General features: G+C 40.7%; 1 protein-coding gene across 1 annotated transcript in view; it reads left to right on the top strand.

Annotated features, from left to right (window-relative positions):
- The window catches only part of LOC104523909 (protein sidekick-1), a gene marked incomplete at its 5' end in the record, with an annotated part of 288,170 nt that overhangs the window by 220,362 nt on the left and 44,347 nt on the right, over positions 1-23,461 (top strand). Inside the window, 7 exons of the mRNA XM_029084663.1 lie at positions 5,453-5,647; positions 9,685-9,886; positions 11,893-11,996; positions 13,740-13,810; positions 18,555-18,690; positions 20,576-20,635; positions 22,647-22,748. Of these exons, the coding sequence (XP_028940496.1) occupies positions 5,453-5,647; positions 9,685-9,886; positions 11,893-11,996; positions 13,740-13,810; positions 18,555-18,690; positions 20,576-20,635; positions 22,647-22,748 (870 nt within the window). The remainder of the gene's footprint in view (positions 1-5,452; positions 5,648-9,684; positions 9,887-11,892; positions 11,997-13,739; positions 13,811-18,554; positions 18,691-20,575; positions 20,636-22,646; positions 22,749-23,461) is intronic.

Below are 23,461 nucleotides of genomic sequence, written 5' to 3'. Positions count from 1 at the left end.
GCTTGTGCTCATCTTTTCTTCCCAGTAGTTGACCTATCCTCCTTCTGTCTCTTCGATTTCTAATGTATTTATAAAATCTTCCTCATTGCCTTTGATGGCCTTTAAGTCATAACTCACTTTGCTCTTTAGCCATTCTGACTTTGTCTCTACGTGTATGCTTGCGCTGTCTATTTATACACTCCCTTAGACATGTGTCCTGTTTCAACTTTTGTCCAATTCAGTTTTGATTTTCAGGTCATTAGTGAGCTCTGAAAGCAAACATTGGCTTCTTAACATCTTTTGTCTGCATTGGGATAGTTGTATCTTTTTTTGAACCTTTTAAAACTGTCAGCTAAGATGAATTCTTTTTTCCCTTAGAATTCCTTCCCAGGGAGATGTTTCCTGCCATTTCCCCCAATTCACCTCTTTGAAGTCCATTGTCTTTATTCAACAGTTCTTACTCCCTTTTTTTTTTTTTTTTTTCTCCGATGTTAGAAACATTGAGGTTCATGGAGAAAGTAGTTAGCTGCCAATGTCAGAGAGAAAAAGTAAAAATTACTCATGCTGGGTACTTCTGTGATCTTTCCTAAGAAGTGAGGAGTGCTTCAAATATAGATAAAAACCATGTATAGCATTCTAAGTAAAGGTTGCAGGTTTATTTTTTTTCCCTGTACACCTTTTAAATCTCATTAGTGTAATGAACTTTCAAGACACCATTGTAACCACCACAATCAAGTGCACTGCAGTAGAATTGTTGGAAAAAATAAATTAACATAATTTTGCGCAGTGCTCTTCTATCCATTAGTGGGGTTTGGAAGGAAAAATACTTGCTTTGCAAGAGCACCTTCTATTCAGAGCCTTTGAACTAATGTTCCTGCCCTGCTAGCTTTGTCCTCTGAGTATACAAGCACCTTTGCAGCTATCATTTTTGTAATCTATATCAAAACATGTTCTAGCATTTCAGAGAGAGATTAGGATGGAATACTGGCAGGCACCAAGAGGGAAAACCACTTGTTTGTTTGTTTAAATATTTTACTGTGGAAGACAGCTAGATATTCCCATTTCTCTGTTTGAGAATGTTAAGCTAACCATCTGAGGCTTCACTCTGTCTTCTTTTCTGCACTCAGTTCAGCTGGCACCCAACATAGTTCCTTCAAATGCTATTAAAGAAAAATGATGCATTAATGGGAATATATGCACTGCTGTCTATGAGCTTCCCCTGAAAACGAGAGCTCAAGCGGCATCCTTCCAGGTGCTGGTTAGTATTCCTCATGGTGTCCTTGTATTTAGCGTTTACCTGAAGCTTTTTACAGAAGAGTGTAAGAACTCCACTGAGAATTAGAACCAAAACTGGACGTAATCCATGTTTGCAAATTCATATTTTGATCCTAGCCTGCATTTGCACATCCGCTTGCCCTTAAACAGGTAAGCGGTAAAATCAACAAACTGGTTTGCTGCTCCACTAGGCAGAGGGTAACCTCCCAATATCATTTGACTTTCCCTAAGTTCTGTAACAAATTAATAAATGTTTGTATCTCTGCTGCACCATGGCCTGCCTGAACGGGTGCTGTCAGTTCTGAAGGGCTTTGTATGGTGATGAGCTGGAAAGCTTTTTTTATATTCACGGTGTGTTGTCATCTTCCTGCCTGTTTGCTTTGGGGAATCCACTGGTTGTGTTACAATGACCTAACATTTAACAGGCAGTTCAGACTGTTGCCATTTATTGAGTTCAGAAAGCGTAGCTCATAAAACTCCTTGCAGTTGTGCAAAAAATACTTAAAAAGATGCTAATGAAAAAATAAGCTTTGTTTCAGTGAATAAATAAACTCTTGAAGAGTTGATCTTTCTGGGCTTTTTTTATGCTGTTTTGCCTGGTGAACAGCAGAACTCCCAATAGCAGAAGAGATTTGAGATCTAATACTGTATGGGGAAAAAACAAAAATTAAGAAAACAATATGAGTTATTCTTATTGACCATCCAGATACTTCATACTCTGTAAGATATTTGTTTCCCAAAAACGTTTGCTCTGATCACCTTTTAAGGGTTTTGCTTTCATTCCTAACCTTTGATTTTTTTTTTAAATTTTTTTTTAAATCTAAGATACCTGCAACATCTTCTTATTGCAGTGTAGTAAGGGAAGGAAGCTTCCTTATTCCTCTACTGCAGCAGTTGTAGTTATTGCCTCTCACAGCCTTTGAGCATACATTAATTTCTCTTTGAACACTTTCCATTTACCTCTATTGATTTGCCTCGTTTGATTTCACTTAACATTTCCTGTCTTCTCCCATCCCTTGTTGCTGAAATTCATCAACTTAATAATTTTATCTTTTTGATCTTCTGTTAGCCCTAATTATTACCTAAACTGTGGTTTAAATACTGCGTCTTCTGTGTCACTCGGAAAAAAGAAAAGGGATGCTTTTTATGCCAGCATGTATCCTGGCTGTCCCAGGCTGCCTGATAGGAGAAGATAATGTAGAGGATCAAAATTCATATATTGGGTATCTCTCAGGTGGGTTGTAGGTAGCAGTAAGAGTGAGCTGAGTTCGGGTGCAGAGGTTGGACATGTCCCTTGGAATCAGATTGAAGTAAGTGTTGAGTTTCTGAGGAAATATGTAAAGGTGATGGCTCTGGTTGTGTAAACTCTGCCTGAAATGTCCAGGAAAACAGATATTTACCCAGACTGTCAGCCAACACGGCAGATGTAGGAGAGGACAGTGAAGGCTGGTACTGTTTTTCACGGAAATGCATTGAAAGGGAGTTTATGGACCCTGTCAGAGAGACAGGCTGTGACAAGTGATTTCTTCTTTCTCATGGCTAAATTAGTTTTTGCACTAGCCAAGGATCCACTCCTGTGTAAGTTATTACAATGGCATAGATATGTATGTGCTCCTTTGCTTAATCTGAGCGTGTTTGTAATTGGCTTTCCAGCATGAGTACCACCATTTAGCAGTAAATAGTTATCTTTCTATTCCCTCCTTACGTTTTAACTACACTTTATATTTTACAAAGGTTTACAAAAGAGAGGAAATTGCTCAACAAGGATGTATCCCAGATATCATACTTATCTTTTAATAACTAGATAAATCAACTTTTCTGTTCTTTTAATATTCTCTATTTCCCTCCAGGTCTTATGCTTTACGTCTTATGTCCCTTTATCAAACTTCTTTAGCCTTCTTAGTTGCTTCTTCCTTCATCTTTGCTGCTGCTGTAAAAATTTCCCCAGTGCTTTTCTTTTACTACTTTTCCCCTTTATTGAGAACCTGCGCCGGGGTTTTCACTCCCGCGTTCTTCACATCTGTATAAACAGAAAAGATCGTAGTGTATCCGTTTCTTCTCCCCACTGATATCTGCCTTTCTGTGGACTTTAAAAAAGATCAAAATACTATAGTGCTAAAGATACAGAAATCCTTTGGTGAAATATATTGGACCAGTAATGGGAGAGCTGGTGCTGTGGATAAAAGGGAGGTAGTTTGCAGGTGGAAAAATGAAGTGTTCAAAGTGAGACTTTGCTGGGATCTAAAGCGTGCTCAGGAGCTCGGAAAAATCAGGCCACGTTTTATCTAGTAGTCTAATGCTATCCACCCAGCTGTGAAAATGTTGCTGTAGGAATATGCCTGACACCAGCTGCTGTGGTGTGAGGGTACCTGGGCAGCACGAGGGGAGCTCGCTCGGGCGCTGGGAGCCTTTCGCTGCTGGTGTTCATTTGCAAACATGGGTGCCTGGAGAGCGTTAAGGCACTTCAGTGAATCAGATCTGTACCCAAACTGGTTTGTAACCACAGAATGTGGGAGCTCAGACTGAAGCCACAGTTGCTCAGAAAAGCCAAGGCACTCTTCAAGGTGTCGGCGCAGTCAAATTTGTTCCACATGAGGCAGCTGTGGCTGTTGCCCCACATCCCCTAGCAGCTGCCAAAGAAAAAAGGACAAGGAAATGCTGGTGCATCATCAAGAGCACACCAAAATTAATACCATCTGTATCCTAATTAAATTCCACTGTTTGTGACAGGGTGCACCACACACAAGAGTGCACTGTGCCTTTTCCGTGAGTGGTCATGTGGCAATCGTTGCAGATTCACAGTGGGAAATAAATGTCATTGATTTTGTCTAATAGCCACAGGTAAGATAAAAACCTCCATTTTTATGCACTGACCTTCACGAGTGAAGCACGCCAGGTTTGGCTCCCCTTGTTCTTGTTACAGCCAAAAGGTAGTGGGAGTTCAAACTCTAGCTGGGATATTAATTCCAAGAGAAAGAGATGGTCTCAGGTGCTGCAGACCCCTTTGTTATTCGGAAGATGAGCAGAGGGTTGGCATAATCATGCCATGACTATTTTGTTTTCAGCTGGTTTGATTTGAATTTGTTGGCGGCTCTCTGCCCTGTGTAACTCCATGAAACATTTAATCATACAACTGTATTCAGCTTGGGCAATAAAGCCCCACACTAGTTCTGGTATTAATTGCTTTTGGAAGTCAGCAGCTGGACTGAAAGTTACTGTTGAGCTCCAGAAGTGAGAGCCTGATTCAATTGCTGAGTTTACAGAATGGATTTGAACATTTGGCAGATCCTCTTTGGGGGACAGTTGTTGCTAGTGGTGCATGAGAACTCTGGAAGCCCTCATTTGCACAGTTGGATCATTAATAATACAGGCTAAACTGTGAACTCCTAATTGTTAGGCAGGTTGGAATGCGGGTTATCACTTACAGGCATCAACAAAATTGGTTATTAAGTGCCGCATGGTTGAAGCAGGACCTCACAGCTTGCAGGCTTCTTCCCTGGGCTGTGGGCAAGGGCAGCAATGGTGAGTGACGGGAGAAGGATGCTTTTATTGGCAGTTCTGGCACTCGCTGTACAGTTACCAGGGAGTGGGAGAGCTGAGAAAAAGGCAAGTGCAAAAAGCAGGAGCAAGCCTTTACTTGAGCAGTGTGAAAGCTGCATGGTTTGGGCAATCCACCAGCTCTGCAAGCTGAAAAACCTTTAGTTTGAGCCAATGCTGAAACTGAGAGGGCAAAACAGTGTGTGAGCATGTGTGCATACATATGAGTGTGTGTGCTTGGGTGGAAAGCTGAAACAGAGAGTGTTGTCTTGAACTGGCTCAACCAGGTAAGATTAATTGCACCAACTCTATTTGTTCCTTTCCCTTTCTAAAAAGGTACCAGTATGCTCAGGAAAGATTAAACTGGTTTTGTATCTTATTGGTATAAAGTATGGAAAGTGAAATTAGTTTCATGGCAGATAATATTGAGTAGACCCTTGTGTGCATTTCTCTCTGTGATTTCCCTGGTAAGGTCTGGTGCCTGACTGGGAGAGGGCTGCCATATAGCAGAGTTTTGTAACAGCAGAGGAAGGAAATTACTGTATTCTGGTCTCAGATAAACAAATAATTATGATAAACTAATTGTTTTGGTGCTCTTCTGTCCCTTCTAGAAAAAAAATCCTAATCTTTTCTCTGTCTCTTGTTGATGCTGTGATTTCAGGGTACCAGATTGCCTACCGTCTGGCCAGCAGCAGCCCTAACAAGTTCACAACGGTGGAGGTTGGCTCAACAGTCAGGCAGTTTACTGCTACAGATCTCACCCCTGAGTCAGCATACATCTTCCGGACATCTGCCAAGACGAGGCAGGGCTGGGGGGAGCCTCTGGAAGCCACAGTGATCACAACAGAAAAAAGAGGTAATGCTTGCAGGTACAGGTTGAGGTTCTTCCTGTTGCGTGCCTTGAAGCCTGTGCTGTACTTTGGGGAATTTTAATAACAGGCTACAGCCTGTACATCTCCTCCTTCTCACCCCGTAAACCTGCCCCAAACCATAGCAACATCATGATTTGAGAAACCTGGTGAGCAAGACAGACTTTTATGAGACACAGTTCTTCTAACCTGCCGGGCTGTTGGAGATTGATTTTTCCATCAGCTGCTGTATTGGCCATATGCAGCCTCCTTCTGCAGTCAGATCTTTTTTCAGCTGTCTCGTTTTCTAGAAAGTTTGCAATCTTAAGAAAGTAAGTGATGGATTAATTATATTGATTAGGGAATGCAAAATGAGAGGCAGTGATGTTGCAGGATTTCTCCACAGCTCCTCCATTCTATCTCAGTCCTGACCTACTGTGTTAGGAATTACTCTGACCTTTCACTGCCTCACACTTGAGCAGTATTTGCATCTGGAATGCCCAGATTCTTTCTGCTTCTTTCATCAGCCCTAACATGGTTATTCGCATTCTGATTCCTCAGTCAAATTTAACTTCTTGAAGAAAGCAGGAGTTACATGTGTATAAACAAAACCAGATGCTTAGATACCAAACATATCAAAATGTAAAAGACTTACAAGGTATTACAGAATCTGTTCTGCATCATTGCTTGTTTCTTATGCTTTGACTCAAGTAACTGCTCGATTCTCCAGTCTTAGAACAGATCTCAAGAGCTGCCAGTTAGAAAAATTGTATTTTCTACTTGTGAATGAAAGGTTTTGATTTTTTCCATTCAGAGTTAAAAGGGAATATATTGTAGAGAATAGGAGCGTGGACTTTCCTCTGGTCTTGTACCATATGCCATGTTCCACTGCAAAGCACGTATCTGGTCTCTTGAGCTGGCAAAGTCAAAACCAGCCAGGGTGACTTTACCAGCATCGCTCCCTTATGCATCACTGGATTTTGTGCCATGTGCCAGTCTGATCTGTTGTGCTGTCTGGATATTGATCTTTAAGAAAACTTCTACTTCAAAAATTACAGCCATGCAATTTCTGTGATTCATTTTAAAAATCAGAGTTCAGAGAGGGACGCAGGTAACTAGGGCAGACCTCCACAGACATCTTTCAATATTGTTAAGACTTTTGCATGTACTTGTGTGCCTGGTCTTGGCTCTTGCCCAAGTCTTGCACTACAGTCTAACCTATTACATTTACTTTTAGTTCTTAAAATGTGCCTACTTAAGCAATCTCTTGTTTTAAGTCCTTTCTACACCTTGCAAATCATTTAGGATTTCCCATGCTATTTGCCTGCAATGTCTTCCTTATTATTTTCCTATCACACTTCTAAGAAGAGAGGGCATTGGCCTGGTGTTCAACCACCAGCAGTAAGAACCAGTGGGGTGCATTTCAACTACTTCTGGCCTGCCTGGTTGGTGTTAAAATTCCCACTGGTGTAGCTCTCGGGGTCATGAGCAGCCTTCCCAGTGCATAACAGCTCAGCCCTCAGAGAAAGAACCTTGAGAGCTGTATTAGGCAACTTAAAGTGCCTCTACTAAAGATACTGTCCATCAAAGAGATTTATCAGCTCAAGGTTTCTTTCACCCCTGTCTGATTGCTGTCAAAGTGGAATTTTGAAGTCCAACATGTGGAAGTTTCAAAAAGCCCCAATATGCCCAATAAAGTAAATACTCAAAGCTCAGAGCTTCTCTTTTTCAATAAGATGTGCTCAGATTTTCCAGACTGTGCATAAGCTGTTGCTGGATACACAATAGCTCAAGGCAGGACTCCCAGCTCCACTGCAGGAACAATGATCCCTTGTTGCTATCAATACTTTAGGGTTATCTTGAATAGGCAAGTCATAGTATAAAATGAACCCTTTCTCTTTTTGATAGATGACTCTACTGTGTCTCTGTGTGTGCTACGGAACGAAGTCCCAAGGCACTGAGAGTTAGCTGAAGTGATCCCATATGTAAAATGTAGCGAGAAAAATGTGTAATCTCACATCAACAAGATTGATATGAGGGGATGATAAAGAAATTTATCCAGTGCAGGTATTCTGCTAACAAGTAAACAAACAAACCTTAAACTCACATACATGACCATAAATATTCTAGAGTGAAAAGATATTTAATTTCCATTAACAAAAATTAATTTCATATCTTTATAGTCCTTGATAATAAGGTAGGAAAGCACAAAAATTCCCTTGAAAATCAGTAAAATCGGTCACTCTTGTACTTTTAAATTCCTTGGATAATCCAAATATAAATCTTTACATTTTTATGGTGATACTTGTGATTTACGGATCCCAAGTTGTATTGTAGCTGTATTCTCCAGAAGCTCTTCTGTAGTGCTTGGAATCTACATAGTGGTGCGATACCCTTCAGAATAGTGAACCCCAATGATCAGGGCAGAACTGAGAAAATGTAAATGTAACAAGAAATTAAAAGCAGCCCACTGAGTCATATGGCCTGGCCTTTTTTTACAGCTCACCTTAGCATTTGCTTGGGGCTAAACTACCATAAATAAACTCTTTCTAGTAATGGTTTTGTACAAGGAGTCAGGAAGTATATCTTGCACTACAGGAGATTTTAAGATCTCCCATCAGCAGCAAAAGGAAACCAAATCATGGGAGACTGAAAGATCTAACCTGCCCAAAACTGCAAGCTGGTTAAAGCTTATCAGCAGAGGGTATTAAATCACTGCATGACACTCATTTCCTCTGATAGAACAACCCTGCATACCTGTCTCAGCCTGTCAGTGTGAGGCGTTGACATTTTGCATTGTACTCTGGCTCACAGGCTGCTGGCACCAAGGGCTTCCTCCAGTTAATAGCTTACAAATCTTTGGGCACTGATGTCAGCCAGAGCATCCTGCAGAGAAATGACAAAATGTATAGGAAATGGTGTTGGGGGATGGCAGGGAACGGAAGTGCTCGCCGTACGGAGCTGTGAGGAATTGGGCAGGCTGAGGTGTGTTTATGGAAACAAGTGCTGATGAAATCAAATTGAATTGCTTCTCAAAAGCCAGTCATTGCAGTGTCTCCAATCAATTTCTCCTTTATTACATGCCACACATTTTAATCAGAATCAATAGTTTTCATGATAAACAATTAAACAATTATTCCTCACTCTATAGAGTTTCTCTATTGAAATCGATGGAGTGCAGAGGGACAGTGATGGGAAAGGAGATCTGTATTGGAACAGTTGGGGACTGGTGTGCTTACCCCTGCATTACCATTCCCTGCCTCATCTGAGAGGTGTACAGTTAATTACTCTGGAGAGATCTCCCTCAGCATTGGCACTGACTGGTTTGACTTTGCAGGTTCAAGGGTAGTGGGTATGAAGGGAAGAACTGGGGAGGTCTGGAAGTGAACAGCAGCAGGTACCCAAGCCCCAGCTCTGAACTTTCTGGTTTGGAAGAAGCAGCAGGAGCTGCTGATGGTTCCCAGTTCCTTGCCAGAGAGAACCAGTGGAGGAATTAAGGATTGGATGTAAATCGTGTGCTTGGACACTGCTACACACCAGCCTGTTCCAGCTCATTCCTTCCTCTTCTTCATGCCTTGACTGGAGAGCAGCTGGTGGAAGAAGATGCTATGTAGTACAGAGAGAACATAGTCCCATGGTACCAAGTAGTAAGCACAGGTTAAAAAAGTTTACAGGCAAATTCTGTTAAATGAGCAATTGCAGCTGGAAGCACAGCTGATCATTAAAGACTTCCTTAGTTTGCTTGGCTGCTGGTCCTAGTGATTCTTCCTTAACCTACCAGGCCAAGACCCCCCAGGTTTGAGGTCTTTTGCTAGGAAAGCATATGTTCAATGGTGACCTTTTATGCAGGGAGATAAGAATCAGTTTTACTGCTCTTCTTTGCAGTAGAAGTTTAAGGAATGGGGTGGCTTGTGTACTTCATGGGGCAAACCCAGCAGTTCAGTTTCCTGTGGCATTAGCACTATGAAAATCTGATCAGACTGTCACATTTTTTGTTTGCTTGAATTTCCTCTCAAAGCAGTACCAAATTATGGTTTAATTGCAGAACGACCAGCACCTCCCAGGCAGCTGATGACGCCCCAGAGTGATGTGTCATCACGGAGTCTGCTGTTGAAGTGGGTCCCGGGAAGTGATGGATCTTCACCGATCCGATATTTTACGGTACAAGTGCGAGAACTGCCGAATGGAGAGTGGCAAACCTACTCCTCTTCCATCAGCCACGAGGCAACATCCTGCATTATTGAAAGGTACCATATGATCCCATGCTAGCATAGACGTTCCCATACTTTTCACTTCCAACAGTTAGGAAGCCAAAGCAAGCATCACTCAGCTTCACAGTCATTTTGGGGGAGAGAGGTTAAGTGAGGTCACTGCTCCCAATTTAGAGGTGATGTTATGAACAGCAGTTGAAAGATTTGCTGAAGGTCATGCCATAAATCTAATTAAAGTTAGATTGCAATGCATCTTTTTAAAACCTTTCCTGAAAGCTCAGCACGGTAGATAACGCTACTCAGGCTAAACCATGTGTAGCTACACAATGCTCTGTAAAATACAACTAGTTAAAAATCCTTTCAGTAGTGACTGATGTCAAAATCCACTCTCAATGCTGCATTGCAATTATCTCTATATAAGCTTTTCCAGATGAAATGAGAAGCGTTTTTATCTGTATTTTCCATGCTGAAGTTTATAGATAGCATCAGAATTTTTAAACTTTGTTATTCGGGCTTCATTATATCCTCAGTGATGCTGTTGTAATTAAAGTCCTTGTAACAACTGCAAAAGTAATTGAATGTCTATGAGAAGGTACTTGTTTTGCTGTCCATTTCCTCTATTGACCGGTTACTACAAATTAGATTGTTTCTAAAAGGCCGTGAGCTTTTGAAGAATCAAGTATTTAAAGCATTCAGACACAGATTTTTCAGGTCTATTATAAAACATCGGTGACTATGGTATATGGCAGCTCACTAGTCACATGCCAGAAGATGTAGATATGTTGCTATCCTTTCATGTAACTGTGCAGAAAAAAGAAAACTTTACAATTATAGGTACAAATATAGACCTGATTTACTGACCTTGGAGGTGCTATACCCAGTATCTTTCCAGTCAAAACCTGTACAATCAAGGAAACCACCTATGTCATTTAGAGATGACATTGGCATTACTGAAAACAAAAGATCAAGAAAGATTATTCCAATTATTCAAGTTGCTGTTGGTAAGTAACAGTGTCCTAATAGGGTGGAACTACTGAAAAGATTTCTTCTCCCCCTTGCTAAAAGCATTTTCCTGTGAAAGTCCGGAAGAGTAGTCTATGTGTGATGAGAGAGTGCTGCCCATCAGAATGCATTATCCCTTGATGTTTAATCATGCCTTACAAGTAACTTTACTTGGGTTTGTAGTCAATGTTACATCTGCCAGCTGATGGCTAGACACTACCAATTAATTAGCTAAATCCTCTGCCATTTCTAGCCTCTGCATGTGACTCGAAAGGCAGCTTCCCTCACACCTTCTCTTTGCCAAACCAAGACTGAGGAACCTTTGCCGAGGTTATGGTAGCTGGAAATCACTCTTTGCATATCTTAAAGCACTGCATGGATAAAAGAGCTGCAGGGAACCTGTTGTTACTGTCTTTATTAAATAATCCAGGTAATAGTATTAATTTGAAATTCAGGAGGAATAAAAGGCACTGATCAAACACTATGGCCTAGAGGATTAGTCAGAAGGCTGGTGCTCTGAATTCCAGTGCCTGCTGTGCCCTGGCTGACCCTGGGCATGCTACCTGCCTCCTCTCTGCCTGTCGTCCCCTTCCACGCTCTGGGGATGAGCTGACCCACAGGTCTGTTTTGAGGCTGTCTCAGGCAAAGCATCGTGAAAGCTGGGTTTTGTATAACCGTGCAAAACTTGGATAATAGCACACCTTGTCCTTTTCAACAAGCCCCAGTCGCAGGCTGCTCCATGAACTGCAGCTTCATGTCTGTTTTCTGCAGCCCGATGTAGCTATGAATCCACATGCGCTTTCAGGAACTCGGGACAGTGGAAATCCAAGGAGATGCTGATGGCAGGAAGGGTGTGAACAGCTCCGTGTCCTGAGGAAGCTGGAGGAAGCTGCAGAGACAAGGCAATGTAGAGAAGAGACAAACTGCTCGAGGTCTTTAGTTGCTAGTGGACAGATTCTCTGTAGAGGCTTGTTCTGAGGCAAGTTGCGATGACATGGGGAAATTTCATCCCTCAGCCTTATTTTTTTTACATTCCACAGTTTGAACCCATTCACCTCCTACAAACTGCGAGTGAAAGCAACCAATGATATCGGAGACAGTGACTTCAGCACAGAGACCGAAGCAGTCACGACTCTGCAGGATGGTAAGTGAGGGGAGGAGAGGCACGTGGAGAGCATCAGTGTGGGATGGGTGCTCCCCAAGTGCTTCTAGGTTTGCTGAACCCGCTGCAGTGTGTTCTCCACTGGGACAGTGGAGTGGAAATTCAACATCCAGTGTGGTTTTGTTCGTAGGAGATTGATACAGGTAGTAATGAGATGTGGCTGGATTAATAACAGGCAGCCGTAAGTGTCCTGCTGTGCCCTCTGATAATGAATCATACTTTCAGGAGTCTCAAAACGGAATTAAACTCTGTTTGATTGGCTTCCAAACTCTGCACTAACCATTATCTTTGCAGAAATTGAATAATTTACAAGAGATCATTAAAAATAAATGTGGAACCATGCGTACATTTGAAGAAGTTTCTTCAATTGTTTTCACTCACAATCCCCATCAGTCTGCAATATGGCAAAATTGCTGAGGTATAAGTAAGAATATGAAGCTCCTGGAAACATGAGCATTTAATCCAGCAGATCAGGGCTAATACACTGTGAATGACATTGACAGGGCTTTTATTTTTAGCCTTAGAGATCAGCTTCTAATTCTTTGATTGTATAAAGTCAATGCCTGAATGCAGAAGTAGCTCTGATATCTTGAATAGAGAAGGGAACTCTGCAAAGTGTAAAAAAGCATCAGTCTTTACTCCTATCCTGGGAAATGGGGTAATACTGGGGTACATATATATGTATATGGTGCTAGGAATTAGCCAGTATTTAATACAGCACAAGGAATGACTAGTTAAATATGAAACTGAGATATAAAAATAGGAAACAGTTTTGCAAATGAATGTTTAAAGAATGCAGTCTTGAAATCGGAAAAGCAAAGGACAGAGCTCAGGAATATCCTAAACTAAACAAGAACCCATGTAATATTTGAGTAATGTGCCTAGCAGCCTTTTAAAGACATCCTGACTCTCCACCTTCCTGAGCAGCGATGCTGTATTGGTGCAGGCTGTCACTGGTACTAATGAGGCTGCACTGACACACTGGTTTGGAATTTAAAATTTTATTTTCAATTCTCTTTGAATTTAGCTACAGTGAATCCGGAACTGTGCTTGACCTCATCGCGATATGAGGAAACACTGTGAAAGCTTCTCGCCTCCTTAACAAACTGAACATTTATTCTGCTGAGCAAACCTGAAGCTGCCAGTAGAGCATTGCACTGTGGAGGGCTGACAGCTCCTGATAAGCCTTCCCTTCTCCACATTTCAGCTGCTAACCTGTGTGTGTGGAAATGTTATAGACCATGGGCACAGGAATGGGTTAACCCGTGGTAAATCAAGCTATCCTAACTAAAATAATCTGTGAGTGCATGACACAGACTCCTAAAAACAAGGTGGTCTTGCCCCAGCTGTGGCAAAAATATCATGGAAGATTTGAGAGCAGTTTCCAGCACACACGCAACTGGTTTAACTTCCTTTCAGGTGTGTATCCAGTTGTTTGTGAGCAGCTGGCACACTGCAGCTACTCCAGATTCATGCCCTTGACTTTTCCCTTATTCCTGCTCAAGTTGCCAAGGCCACAGGTAGAGCAAAAGATATGTGAGAAGTGCCTGGCTTCTGCCTGGGTTGCAATAACTCATATCCACCACATTGCTTTTGAGACCCACCATGTAGTAGCTGGGATAGAATATTTTCTTCAGCAGTGAAGAAAGAGAATCTGGTGAATAAAAGCTGCCCATTTTCCACCCTGTTGCTATAACTGCTTTCATTACCTTTTTTTCTTGTTAGTTCCAGCTGAACCACCCAGTTCTGTGTTAGTAACTCCCCACACGACTTCATCAGTCCTCGTGCAGTGGCAGGTAGGTAAAATGAAAAATTTTGATGTTTCTGGAACAGTTTTTTGGTTGCTTTGACTTGTTGACCTTAACAATCCATTGCAAGGGACGTTTTCCTGAGCTAAAAGTATAGTAGTAAAGTTGAAGGACTGCAGCTATTTCCTCATTTTCCTGATCTAGGCATATGTTTTCATGATGGATGGAAATTTCTGTCAGTTACTTTTGCTTTATGACCCATGAGGGAAAGCTTGGGAGGTAAAGGAGTGTCTGTAGCGATGCCCAAGATCATTACTTGTACAGGTTCTCCTGTCCTTTCATTGATATCAATAGAGGTGCATCTTTACATGGAAAACATTCAGCAGAGTTTGGCACTGGTAAAGATCAGGTAATCAAAAGCTCGCTTTCGTTCACACTGCGTACGGCCTCCTTCAGCTGCTGAAATAATCAGAAGAGTATGCTACTGCCTGAGATCCTGTTCATACCTTTGAGGAACTCCACATGCCCTTTTGGCTCTTTGAGGGCTAAAAATTGAGATTCTGTCAGAGAAAAGAAAAGAAGTTTGAGCTCTCTGTAATATCTCTGAGTTGGATGTGAAAGTATTCATGCCAAGTCTGCATTTTATATAGGCATTTCCTCTGCCTTCCTTTATCTTTCAATACTGGCCTCCTGGGAGATGCTGGAACATTTTGTGACCCAGTGCCTGAGGCTGCTTTTTGCAGAGTGAGCATTAATAGAGGGAACCCAGTGGGGTACTGCATGTTATCCATAACCTATCCTGGAAAGCTTCTGCCCACCCTGCTCCTGCCTGAGTGTCCCACACACATAGTAAGGATAACTTTGGACAGATTGCATTATAGTGAAAAATGTACATATGCCTTTACAGTACAGATGGGGCTCCTTTCATTTTTGGAAAAAAATATATGTATGAGGGTCTGTTTATTGCTGTGTAGCAGCACTTTAAAAATATGCCTGGCTGTACTACTGGGTTGCTGGCCCAAGTTCACGCTGAATAATACTAAGCAACATCATTGCTTACAGCATGTTGAACAAATAGAAGACATGTTGAATGGTTTTACCAAAGGAATTATGGGGAGATGTAAATCTACTGCCCCACCTACAAATAAAGCCCACAGTGAAGGAAAAAAGGGATACAAAGTGAGGACAAAGAGGATGTGAGGCATGATGTACTGCAGAAATAAACATTCCCCCAATTGACTGATTATTGGTGTGTAGTTAATGTGAAATAGGTGGTTATTTAGGTAATTAGATGCTTTTTATTTCATGAAAATGAAATGGGGTTGTTGTGCCAGAGCCATCTCAAGGGACTTGTGGGCGATTATGTGTCATTACTACATGTGTATTAATAGGTCCTGGTAATTCAGCCGTACTATATTTTTCAAATAAACAAAAATCTTCAAGTCCCACAATAGCCTCCAATTAAGAGGAAGTTTCACAGCAGTGTCTAAGAAACAATATAAACTGAAAACAGCAGTCAAGCTAAATGGGGGAGTAGATTTCCAAGCAAAGCTAAATTTTTAACTTTGAGCTGTGTTAATAATTCACAGAACAAACTCTAGATGCACTATCTGTGCTTTCAGCTGCTTGGTCCAATCAGTCCATTATTTTTAAATTTAAAGTAGGAAGAAAATAAGTCATTTCCATTGAGGTCTGTTGTATCAATAATGCAAGGTTACTTCAAATGTTCTGGAGGATGTTACAGTTAACATCAGGATCATGCACTATGCTGCTTTTACCTTAGAGATAACAATTATTCAGACTTACATTTTACTCTTTTTTTTTTTTTTTAAACAGCACAAAAATGTTTCTCTTACTTCTGTACAACATTACGAGCTGCCACTCATAATCATTTTACCTATTTCAGCAGATCCCCCAGGCCTTCCTACAAAATCCTAAATAATCCATTACATCAAAAGCAGAGTTTTGTCCATGAAAGACAGATAGGAAGGGGAAAACCTGACCTTTTAGCAGAGTACCCTTTTCAGGAAGGAATCATCATTTCCATGGCAAGGAGAAAGGCAGTTTTCAAGCTATTTATTTTCTGAGCTTTTCTGTCCTAAATTTAAAGGAAGGAAAAAATGGAGAATCACATGAAAGCATAAGAAAACAATGCTTGCTATCAACCCATCAATGTTGTACCACAATGAGGACTTAAGCTTTATCTGTTAGGCAGCTACATGGCAGAGCAAGGAGTAACAGTCTCTTTCTCAGCTTCAGGTAATAATTAATTAAAATACAAGTCCATTTAATGTTCACAGTGATTTTTTTTTCATTATACAAAGTTTATTTTCATGCTGGACAGGCTGTGGGGTTTTTTTTGCAGCCTCTCTCCTTTGATGTGTCTTGGTGGGACAGTGCCTCCGTTTACCTTGTCTCTGGAGAAGGCAGTCCTTGTGCTTTGTGTGACAGAGACTGGCAAGGACACTGCCATGATGTGGAGTCCTTCTCTGCTAGAGCATCATCAGAGCTCCAGCAGCTTCAGTATAATGTAGAAAACAAAAAAAGAGAGTCAAGAGATTGGAAAAGAAGAAAAAAGATTGTGATAGATACACTAGTAATTGCCAGTAAACCATATCTCATCTCCTCCACCTTGTAGAGGAGAACATTTCAGCTGGGCTGTGAGTGATCACATCATCAGGCAGCCCTGGAGAAGGCTGTAGCTTTGTTTGGTCTATTTGCTCAGTCCCTTGAACAAGGGGCTCAGTCTGAGACTAGGAAAGGCTGTTGTACAAAAGGTTGATTTATTTGCCTTGTAAAGTGGAGTCTGAGAGGGAATATGATTGCCCTTTTTAAAATACATCATGGGAGTAAACACCCCATGGGGAGAAGAACAATTTAACCCAAAAGGCAATGTTAGCACAGGAACAAATGGTTATAAACTAGCTATGAATTATTTAGAATAGAAATTAAATGAAGGTTCCTAACTACCTGAGTAATATGGTTTGGAACAGCTTTCCAACAGGAATACTGGGAAGCAGAAAAATCAGCTTATTTTCTGGTGGAGCTTGCTCTGTTTGTGAAAAGGACTTGAAGCAGTTGTTTTCTACAGATCTGAGGGCTTGCTCTTGATGATTCAAAAGGTCCAGCACAATCTTTTGTTCCTAGATCATTCTGTAATGAAAATGCAAAGTAACAGTGAAAGGTGGTCAGAGCTTCTCTAAAGGATGGAGCACAACAAAGAGCATGAAACATAAAGATGAATGAGGTTCTACAACCATGCAGAGCAAGTGCAAGCAAGATCTTGGGACTATTTGGGTTGTTTTCGGCAGACTCTGGGCAGGACAACTGCAAAAGAAGCAAGCTTCTTGCAGGAGCAGTTTCTGCACCTTTTCCTAGTAGCTGTGAAGATTTCTTATACTCTGGTTCACATAATTTTCTGTTTTGGTTTCCATAAACTGCAGTCTTTCTGCTTAATTCCTTCAGCCCTCATCCAAAGCACTGAGACAGGACAGCCCTATCTCTTCTCTTGCCACCATAATGAAGTAATGGGAAATTCTTGTCATTTCTGAAAGCAGAATTTTAGGTTATTACCCAATATCTTGCTCCTTTCCTGTAAAAATATTCTTACTTTCTTCATTAAAATTACATGTGGCATTACCTTCTGTTGCGACAGTGTTTCACACCAGCAGTTAATTTTTCAACAATGGACAGAAGGTTTTCCTTAGTAAAGTTCTCAAGACTGCTAGGGATCTTTCTGGATTAAAGGCGAGATCATCATTAAAATCCTTTTCATTTATACTTTCAGCCCCTTAAATTTCAGTACAAGAATCTTTAGAAGATAAATGGCTCAGGGCATCTTTTCTTCTTTGCACTTCTTAGCCTGTATTAGGCTCCTGAAAGTAATTTTTTTTTTCTCTGAACATGAAGAATCCTTTTGCTTGTCTCTATTTAAGCAAGCCTTTCAGACAAAAATCTCCTTGTCAGTGTATTGGCTGCATATCTGCATCTGAAGGAAGATGTGAGGGGCTGCTAAAAAATCCTTGCTGAAGTGCTGTGTCTTTGGGCATCTTCCAGCATGTTACAGAAGAAGAAAAACCTCTTATCTGAGTCAGCCCAATGGTCATAAATACCATGCTGCTCCAAGCTGTTACAGAGGAGACCTGGGTTTCCCTGTGGGACTGGACCTGTGCAACACACCAGAGTCCATCATACTGTAACTCCTCTCTAAATGCCTCTCTGAGGCTATTAGACCTATTTTCATCTTCCTAATTAAAACCACAATGCAACAATTCTTTGTTATTTTCTCATCAGTCTTTTAGTAAAATAATGCCAAATGAAGAATACTCTGTGAAGAGTCCCCAAGGAAAATAGCCATTAAAGAAATTCTGACTTTGTCAAAATAATTTATTTCTTTTCATCTCAGAAGTAGTGAAATAATGGTTTACTGTTCCACAGTTGGTAGCCAGCAACATGCATTTCCAGGGACATGTTCGTTTATATTCTTTATCACACACAAGTTTCTGTGGACCAAGAATGAAAGGGGCTTAGCTCTTGGTGTAGTGCATCAGGTGTCAGTTTTAACTAAAGAGCCTTTTGTAATTGCCACGGCTGAGTGAAATCATCAAAGTTGCCTTTAACCTCTGTTTTTCACCTTACACAACCTTTAACCCTGTCTATTATTAATGACTATATTCACCAGAGAGCACTGTGTCCCCTCGCACAGGACCGATGTCAGCCACTGCCCGTGTTGACGGATGGTTGTTGCAATCCACATCTTAACAAGCCTGTTCTTAATGTGAATGTTTTTCAGCCACCCAAAGCTGAGAGTCTAAATGGCTTGCTGTTGGGATACCGGATCTACTATCGGGAGCTGGATCATGACACTGCATCGGGAACAGAATCCAAAACCATCCAGAATCCTTCAGCTTTAAGAGCAGAGCTCACACGTAAGCCTGTGGTTTGGACCCCGTAATATCTCAGGATGGTAATCTGTTATTATACCAGACACTATATGCCCTCTTGCCCCATGGAAATAACACACAACTGTGTGTAAGAGTGCTGGGGATAATTTAGTTTTTACACAGTGAGGGTGAAGATGCTGAAAAATGCTAATAACTCTGATGAGCATCACTTGTGATGGTGCTCTCTAATCTATGCCAGCAAGTTTGAATGGATGTTCTGCCCTCCATGTATCCTCTGATTTCCTGCTTTCTGCTGCCTCTATTTCATGATTACCCTTTGGTATACTTTGTTCCACCATCATACAAAAAAGCGAGGGATTTTATTTTCCTCAACTGGGACCCTTTTTGGTTTTTTGTTGTTTTTAATAATTTTTATAACTGACATTTTGTTTGTCTTTCTGCAGTATAAGAAAACAGCTGAGGAGAAATTTTAAATAGAATTTTTACAATTTCAAAACACCTGTCCCTATTTCAGAAGAAAATAGCAAAAATGAGCAAGAATTTTAAGGTGCATGGTTGCCATGTTAGTCACTGGAGGTTTTGGCTCATATGGAAAGAAGGTGGAGAGGGAGAGGAATAATAGAAAAATGGAAAAGCTTTTTGACAAAGACTAGAAAGGAAATCAGAGGGAAGAATGGGCAGAATAAGATGATAGGAGGCAAAGATGTGATCACTCAGTAGCCTGACAACTATGGTCCAGCAATGAGATGTGCTCACGGAGGGACCAGCTTTTGTCCTGTTTGATGTCAGTGAAATATTCAGAATAAGATAATATCCACTCTAAGAGCAGCACAATAGAGTTGAGTGAGACTATTTTAATATCTTATGTCATCTTCCATGTTTCCCTGAACCTATAAAAGTGGTTTCTACAAAAGCAAGAGTGATTTTTGTGAGGATGTCAAAAAGGTGGATGCTTTAAATATAAAGTAAGCACCTAACAATGACCTCACTTGTATGGTCAGTGCTGAATAAGACTTCTCAGAGTTTTAACCAGGATAGAGATGTAAAGCTTGTATAGGTGTGCATAAGGGTTTTTCCTAGACAAAAGCTGAATGAGTCACTATGTATATTATCAAGAAATAATGACTTTGGATGCTCTCTAGCCTTAGAAGCCAGGGAGCCCCTAAAACCTTCCAGTTTCCTCTCTTCCCTCTTCTTGGCTGGCCCTTCCTAATAGCTGTATAGTAGGAAAAAAATGTGCTGTAGCTCTCCAGGTTGTCAAGAGAAAGAGAAAGGGGTATACACAAGTGTGTTTTAAGAGAAATTTTCTTCTTTCTCCTCATAATATGACAATTTTTACCTTGGTACACCTCTGTTCCTCACTGACCTATGGTTTTGCACAGCTTAGCTTATTATTACAATTTGCTCATAGCAGGAATATTGAATTCTATAAGGGAAACTGTGGGAAATCTAACACACATCTAAAGAAAAGGGTCCTGTCCTATTGTAAGCATTTGCTCTTTGTGGCCCGTGTTCCAGGTCGTTACCCTGCAGCTCTTCAGGTTTTGAATTTTGCATGTTTTACATGTGGAGAAAGAAGAATGTAATACAGTGTAGAGAGTTTCCCCCCTAGAAATTGTTTCCTTTTAACTCATTTGTTCTATTTAGTCTAGGAGTCAGAACATTTCTGTGTTGTATACTTGTGAGATCCTCTGTTTGAGGAGGAAATGAAACAGCCCCGTGTGAGTGAGATGCTTTTGATGTGTTACCAGAGAGTGATGTGATTTTTATTGCCCTTCAAGGTATAGTCCTAAAGCTCAAACTGTGTATGTGTGTGCTGCATCATTTGCCTCTGTCTCTGCTGTACATCATTTGCAATAACTATTTCCTTGCACTGTAACAAGCTTTCTGCTTTGCTTACCCTGAATAGCCCAAAGCAGCTTCAAGACAGTGAACAGCAGCTCTGCATTAACGACATATGAATTAACACGTAAGTTCACATTGCCTTTAGATGAGACTCTTTGTAATGGTTCAAAATACACTATAGGCAAACTCCTATGGTTCTCCTCAGTGGATCTAGCAGAAATCAACACACATTAATGATTCTGCTTTCTCGAGTTTCTTTTTCTTTAAGCCTTTGCTTTCCCTTCATCAAGAGATATTGATGATGCAAGTAGGTAGCTGTTGTAAAAATGTGGCTGCTGGGAAGGTAAAACATTATTGACTGTAACAACCCAGTATTGCTGATGCTAAATGAATTTTGATTCGCTTGCTACATATTTTGCAGTCCATCTGAGTTTAGCTGTATCACATCATTAGTCCTATGATTCAAGCATTGCAATGCTCAGGCATTCCGTGGAGTAGGAGGCCAGTTTAGAGAGGGCCCAATGAATTTATGTGCATCTCCAGAGGTGTTTTCAATTGGAAATGAATAAAATAGCATTCGACAGAGTTAAAAGGCAAGTTGCTTTGTGGTGATGATGGTTCACTAGATAGGTTTTGCCCCAGGCTTTTGAGTCACAGATTGTGATGGGCTAAAAAAAAAAAAAAAAAAAAAAAAAAAAAAGATGAAGTCCTATCCCCACTGCAACTTGCATGCATGAACTCTCGTGTGTTCCATTTTCTTCCACATCCAGTAAACACTAAAATCTCCCTTGTGCCTTTTCATGGCAGCAATTAACGTTTCCCTGTACAAGCTACTCAGTACTGTATTCTATATATCTTACTATTTTTTTGTTTGTTTACAAACTTAGCATCAATATTGCTGATTTTCTTGCTACACATTTTGCAGTCCATCTGGGTTTAGTGGTATCACATGAAAAAGTTAGTGATGTATTGGATATCATTTACACTATGCCTGAGACCAGGGAATGATGCTGGACTCCGAGTCAGATACAGGAGCACAACACTTGTAAACATTTCTGTGAAACTGAAATTAGATGAACCTGTATGATTAGGCTTAGTAAACCTTACCAAACCCGTGGCATGTTGTCAGCTACAGAGTTAAGGGTACTTACTTTGTGATTCATAGGTGGCAGAGAAAATTATTGACAAAGGGAGAAATTTGGACCCCTGGCCATGCATGTCTTAATCAATTCAGCACTCATTGAAATACAGCAATTTATATTATTGATCACTCTCTTACTCTAATTTCACTGTTAAGTATTTTAGATGATAAATATTTCTGTTAGGATCGATTCTTTCATTCTGAAAATGCAAAATGGGAAATGAAACTGCTCAGGCACTGCCTCCCCTAATGGCGTTGACATGAGTCTACTCCATCCTCATTTACATCTACTAATTATCCTCATGCAATTGGGTTTTTCTAGAATTTTTTCGTACTGCTCTCGTTCTCCTACCTCATCTGTCAGAGTAGCTTCTATACGTCAGCAGAGAAATTGGTTTCCTGTTGGCCAAATGGAATCCAGACTTCAAATTTTCCTTTCTCTTTGTGATTGATGTTCAGGCTGTGGTCACTTTGAAGGAGAAAGATACCCATGGTGGACTTCGAATGGGACTGCAGATTCCCAACTGCAGATCTTCTGCACCCTGCTTCAGCAGTGATGTTCTTGAGCAGGGCAGTTGCTAAATGACTCCCTGGATGAACATCCCTAGGATTAGGCAAAGGCTTGAAGCCATGTTCTTTCCAACCGGTAGAGATCAAAAGGTGCCCATGTGTTGAACATGCAAAGCAAAGTCCTGCCTTTTTCTGTAATAAAGAATCACCTAGAGATGTTCCTCTAGCTAGTTACCCATCAGGAATGATTCATCTTACTGGAGCAACACTATGAGGAAACACTGGAAAATGCTGCCATTTCATTGCAAAGATCTTTCATAGTTATGCAAATCCTGCTGTGACATGTGAATTAAGGAAGGAATTGTACTGTTTAATGCTTTATTTCACATCAGAAAAGTCTGGTGTTAAAGAGGCAATAGGGTCTAAAAAATACTTGTAATACAGTAAAAATAATTACATATAATGTACTATTTTACTTTTTCAGAGTTGAAGAAGTATAAGAGATATGAAGTACTAATGACAGCGTATAATGTAATTGGTGAGAGCCCTACCAGCACGCCAGTGGAAGTGTTTGTGGGTGAAGCAGGTAGGTAAAAGGAAAACGAGGTGGGTTTTTTTGTTGTTGTTGTTGGGGGTTTTTTTGGGTGTTTTTTTTTTTTTTTAAGAACTGGCTTGTTTTATTATTTTCAAGATAATATTTAATATTTGTCCAGGAAAGGAATTATTTGAAAAATTCCCTGGTCATGATCACTAAGAATTTTTTGGAGTGTCCTCTTCTGGAATAGGTTGGCACTGACAGTTTCTTGACATTTGAAAGCCAGTTGGCCTACATGAAAAAGGGACAAAGGGCATTTGAAAAAAAGAAAATTTTTTTGGAGTTGCAGGAGGATGACTGTTCATACCGAATTAGCTTGAGGGAAAGAATTGACTCAAGTTAAAGAAGTGAAAAGTGGAGCACAGCAAAGCCACAAGAGAAAAGAAACAAAACTACAAAACAAGGGAGACTTGGAAGGCTGATTCTTTTATTTTACAGCTCTCTGTGTAGGGATGTTGCCTGTGCACCACACTTTGCTGTATTTTTGTGCTCTTGAAGTCAAGAAGATATTGTGTCCAGTTTAATGCTGGCTTTGGAGGCACAGGAGTTGATTCCTCTCAGGAGCATGCAGGCTCTCTACCTGCATCCAGGCGCTACAGAAGCTGAGGGTCAGTGACATGATTCATGCCGTTATTTTTTATGGATCTAGTGCGTGAATCCAGGCTGTATATATGAAATATAACTTGCTGGTCATTTAAAATCTC

Source organism: Antrostomus carolinensis, unplaced genomic scaffold (genome assembly GCF_000700745.2).
Source record: "Antrostomus carolinensis isolate BGI_N321 unplaced genomic scaffold, ASM70074v2 scaffold534, whole genome shotgun sequence".
NCBI lineage: Eukaryota > Metazoa > Chordata > Aves > Caprimulgiformes > Caprimulgidae > Antrostomus > Antrostomus carolinensis.
This window is presented reverse-complemented; position numbering and strand designations above follow the sequence as displayed.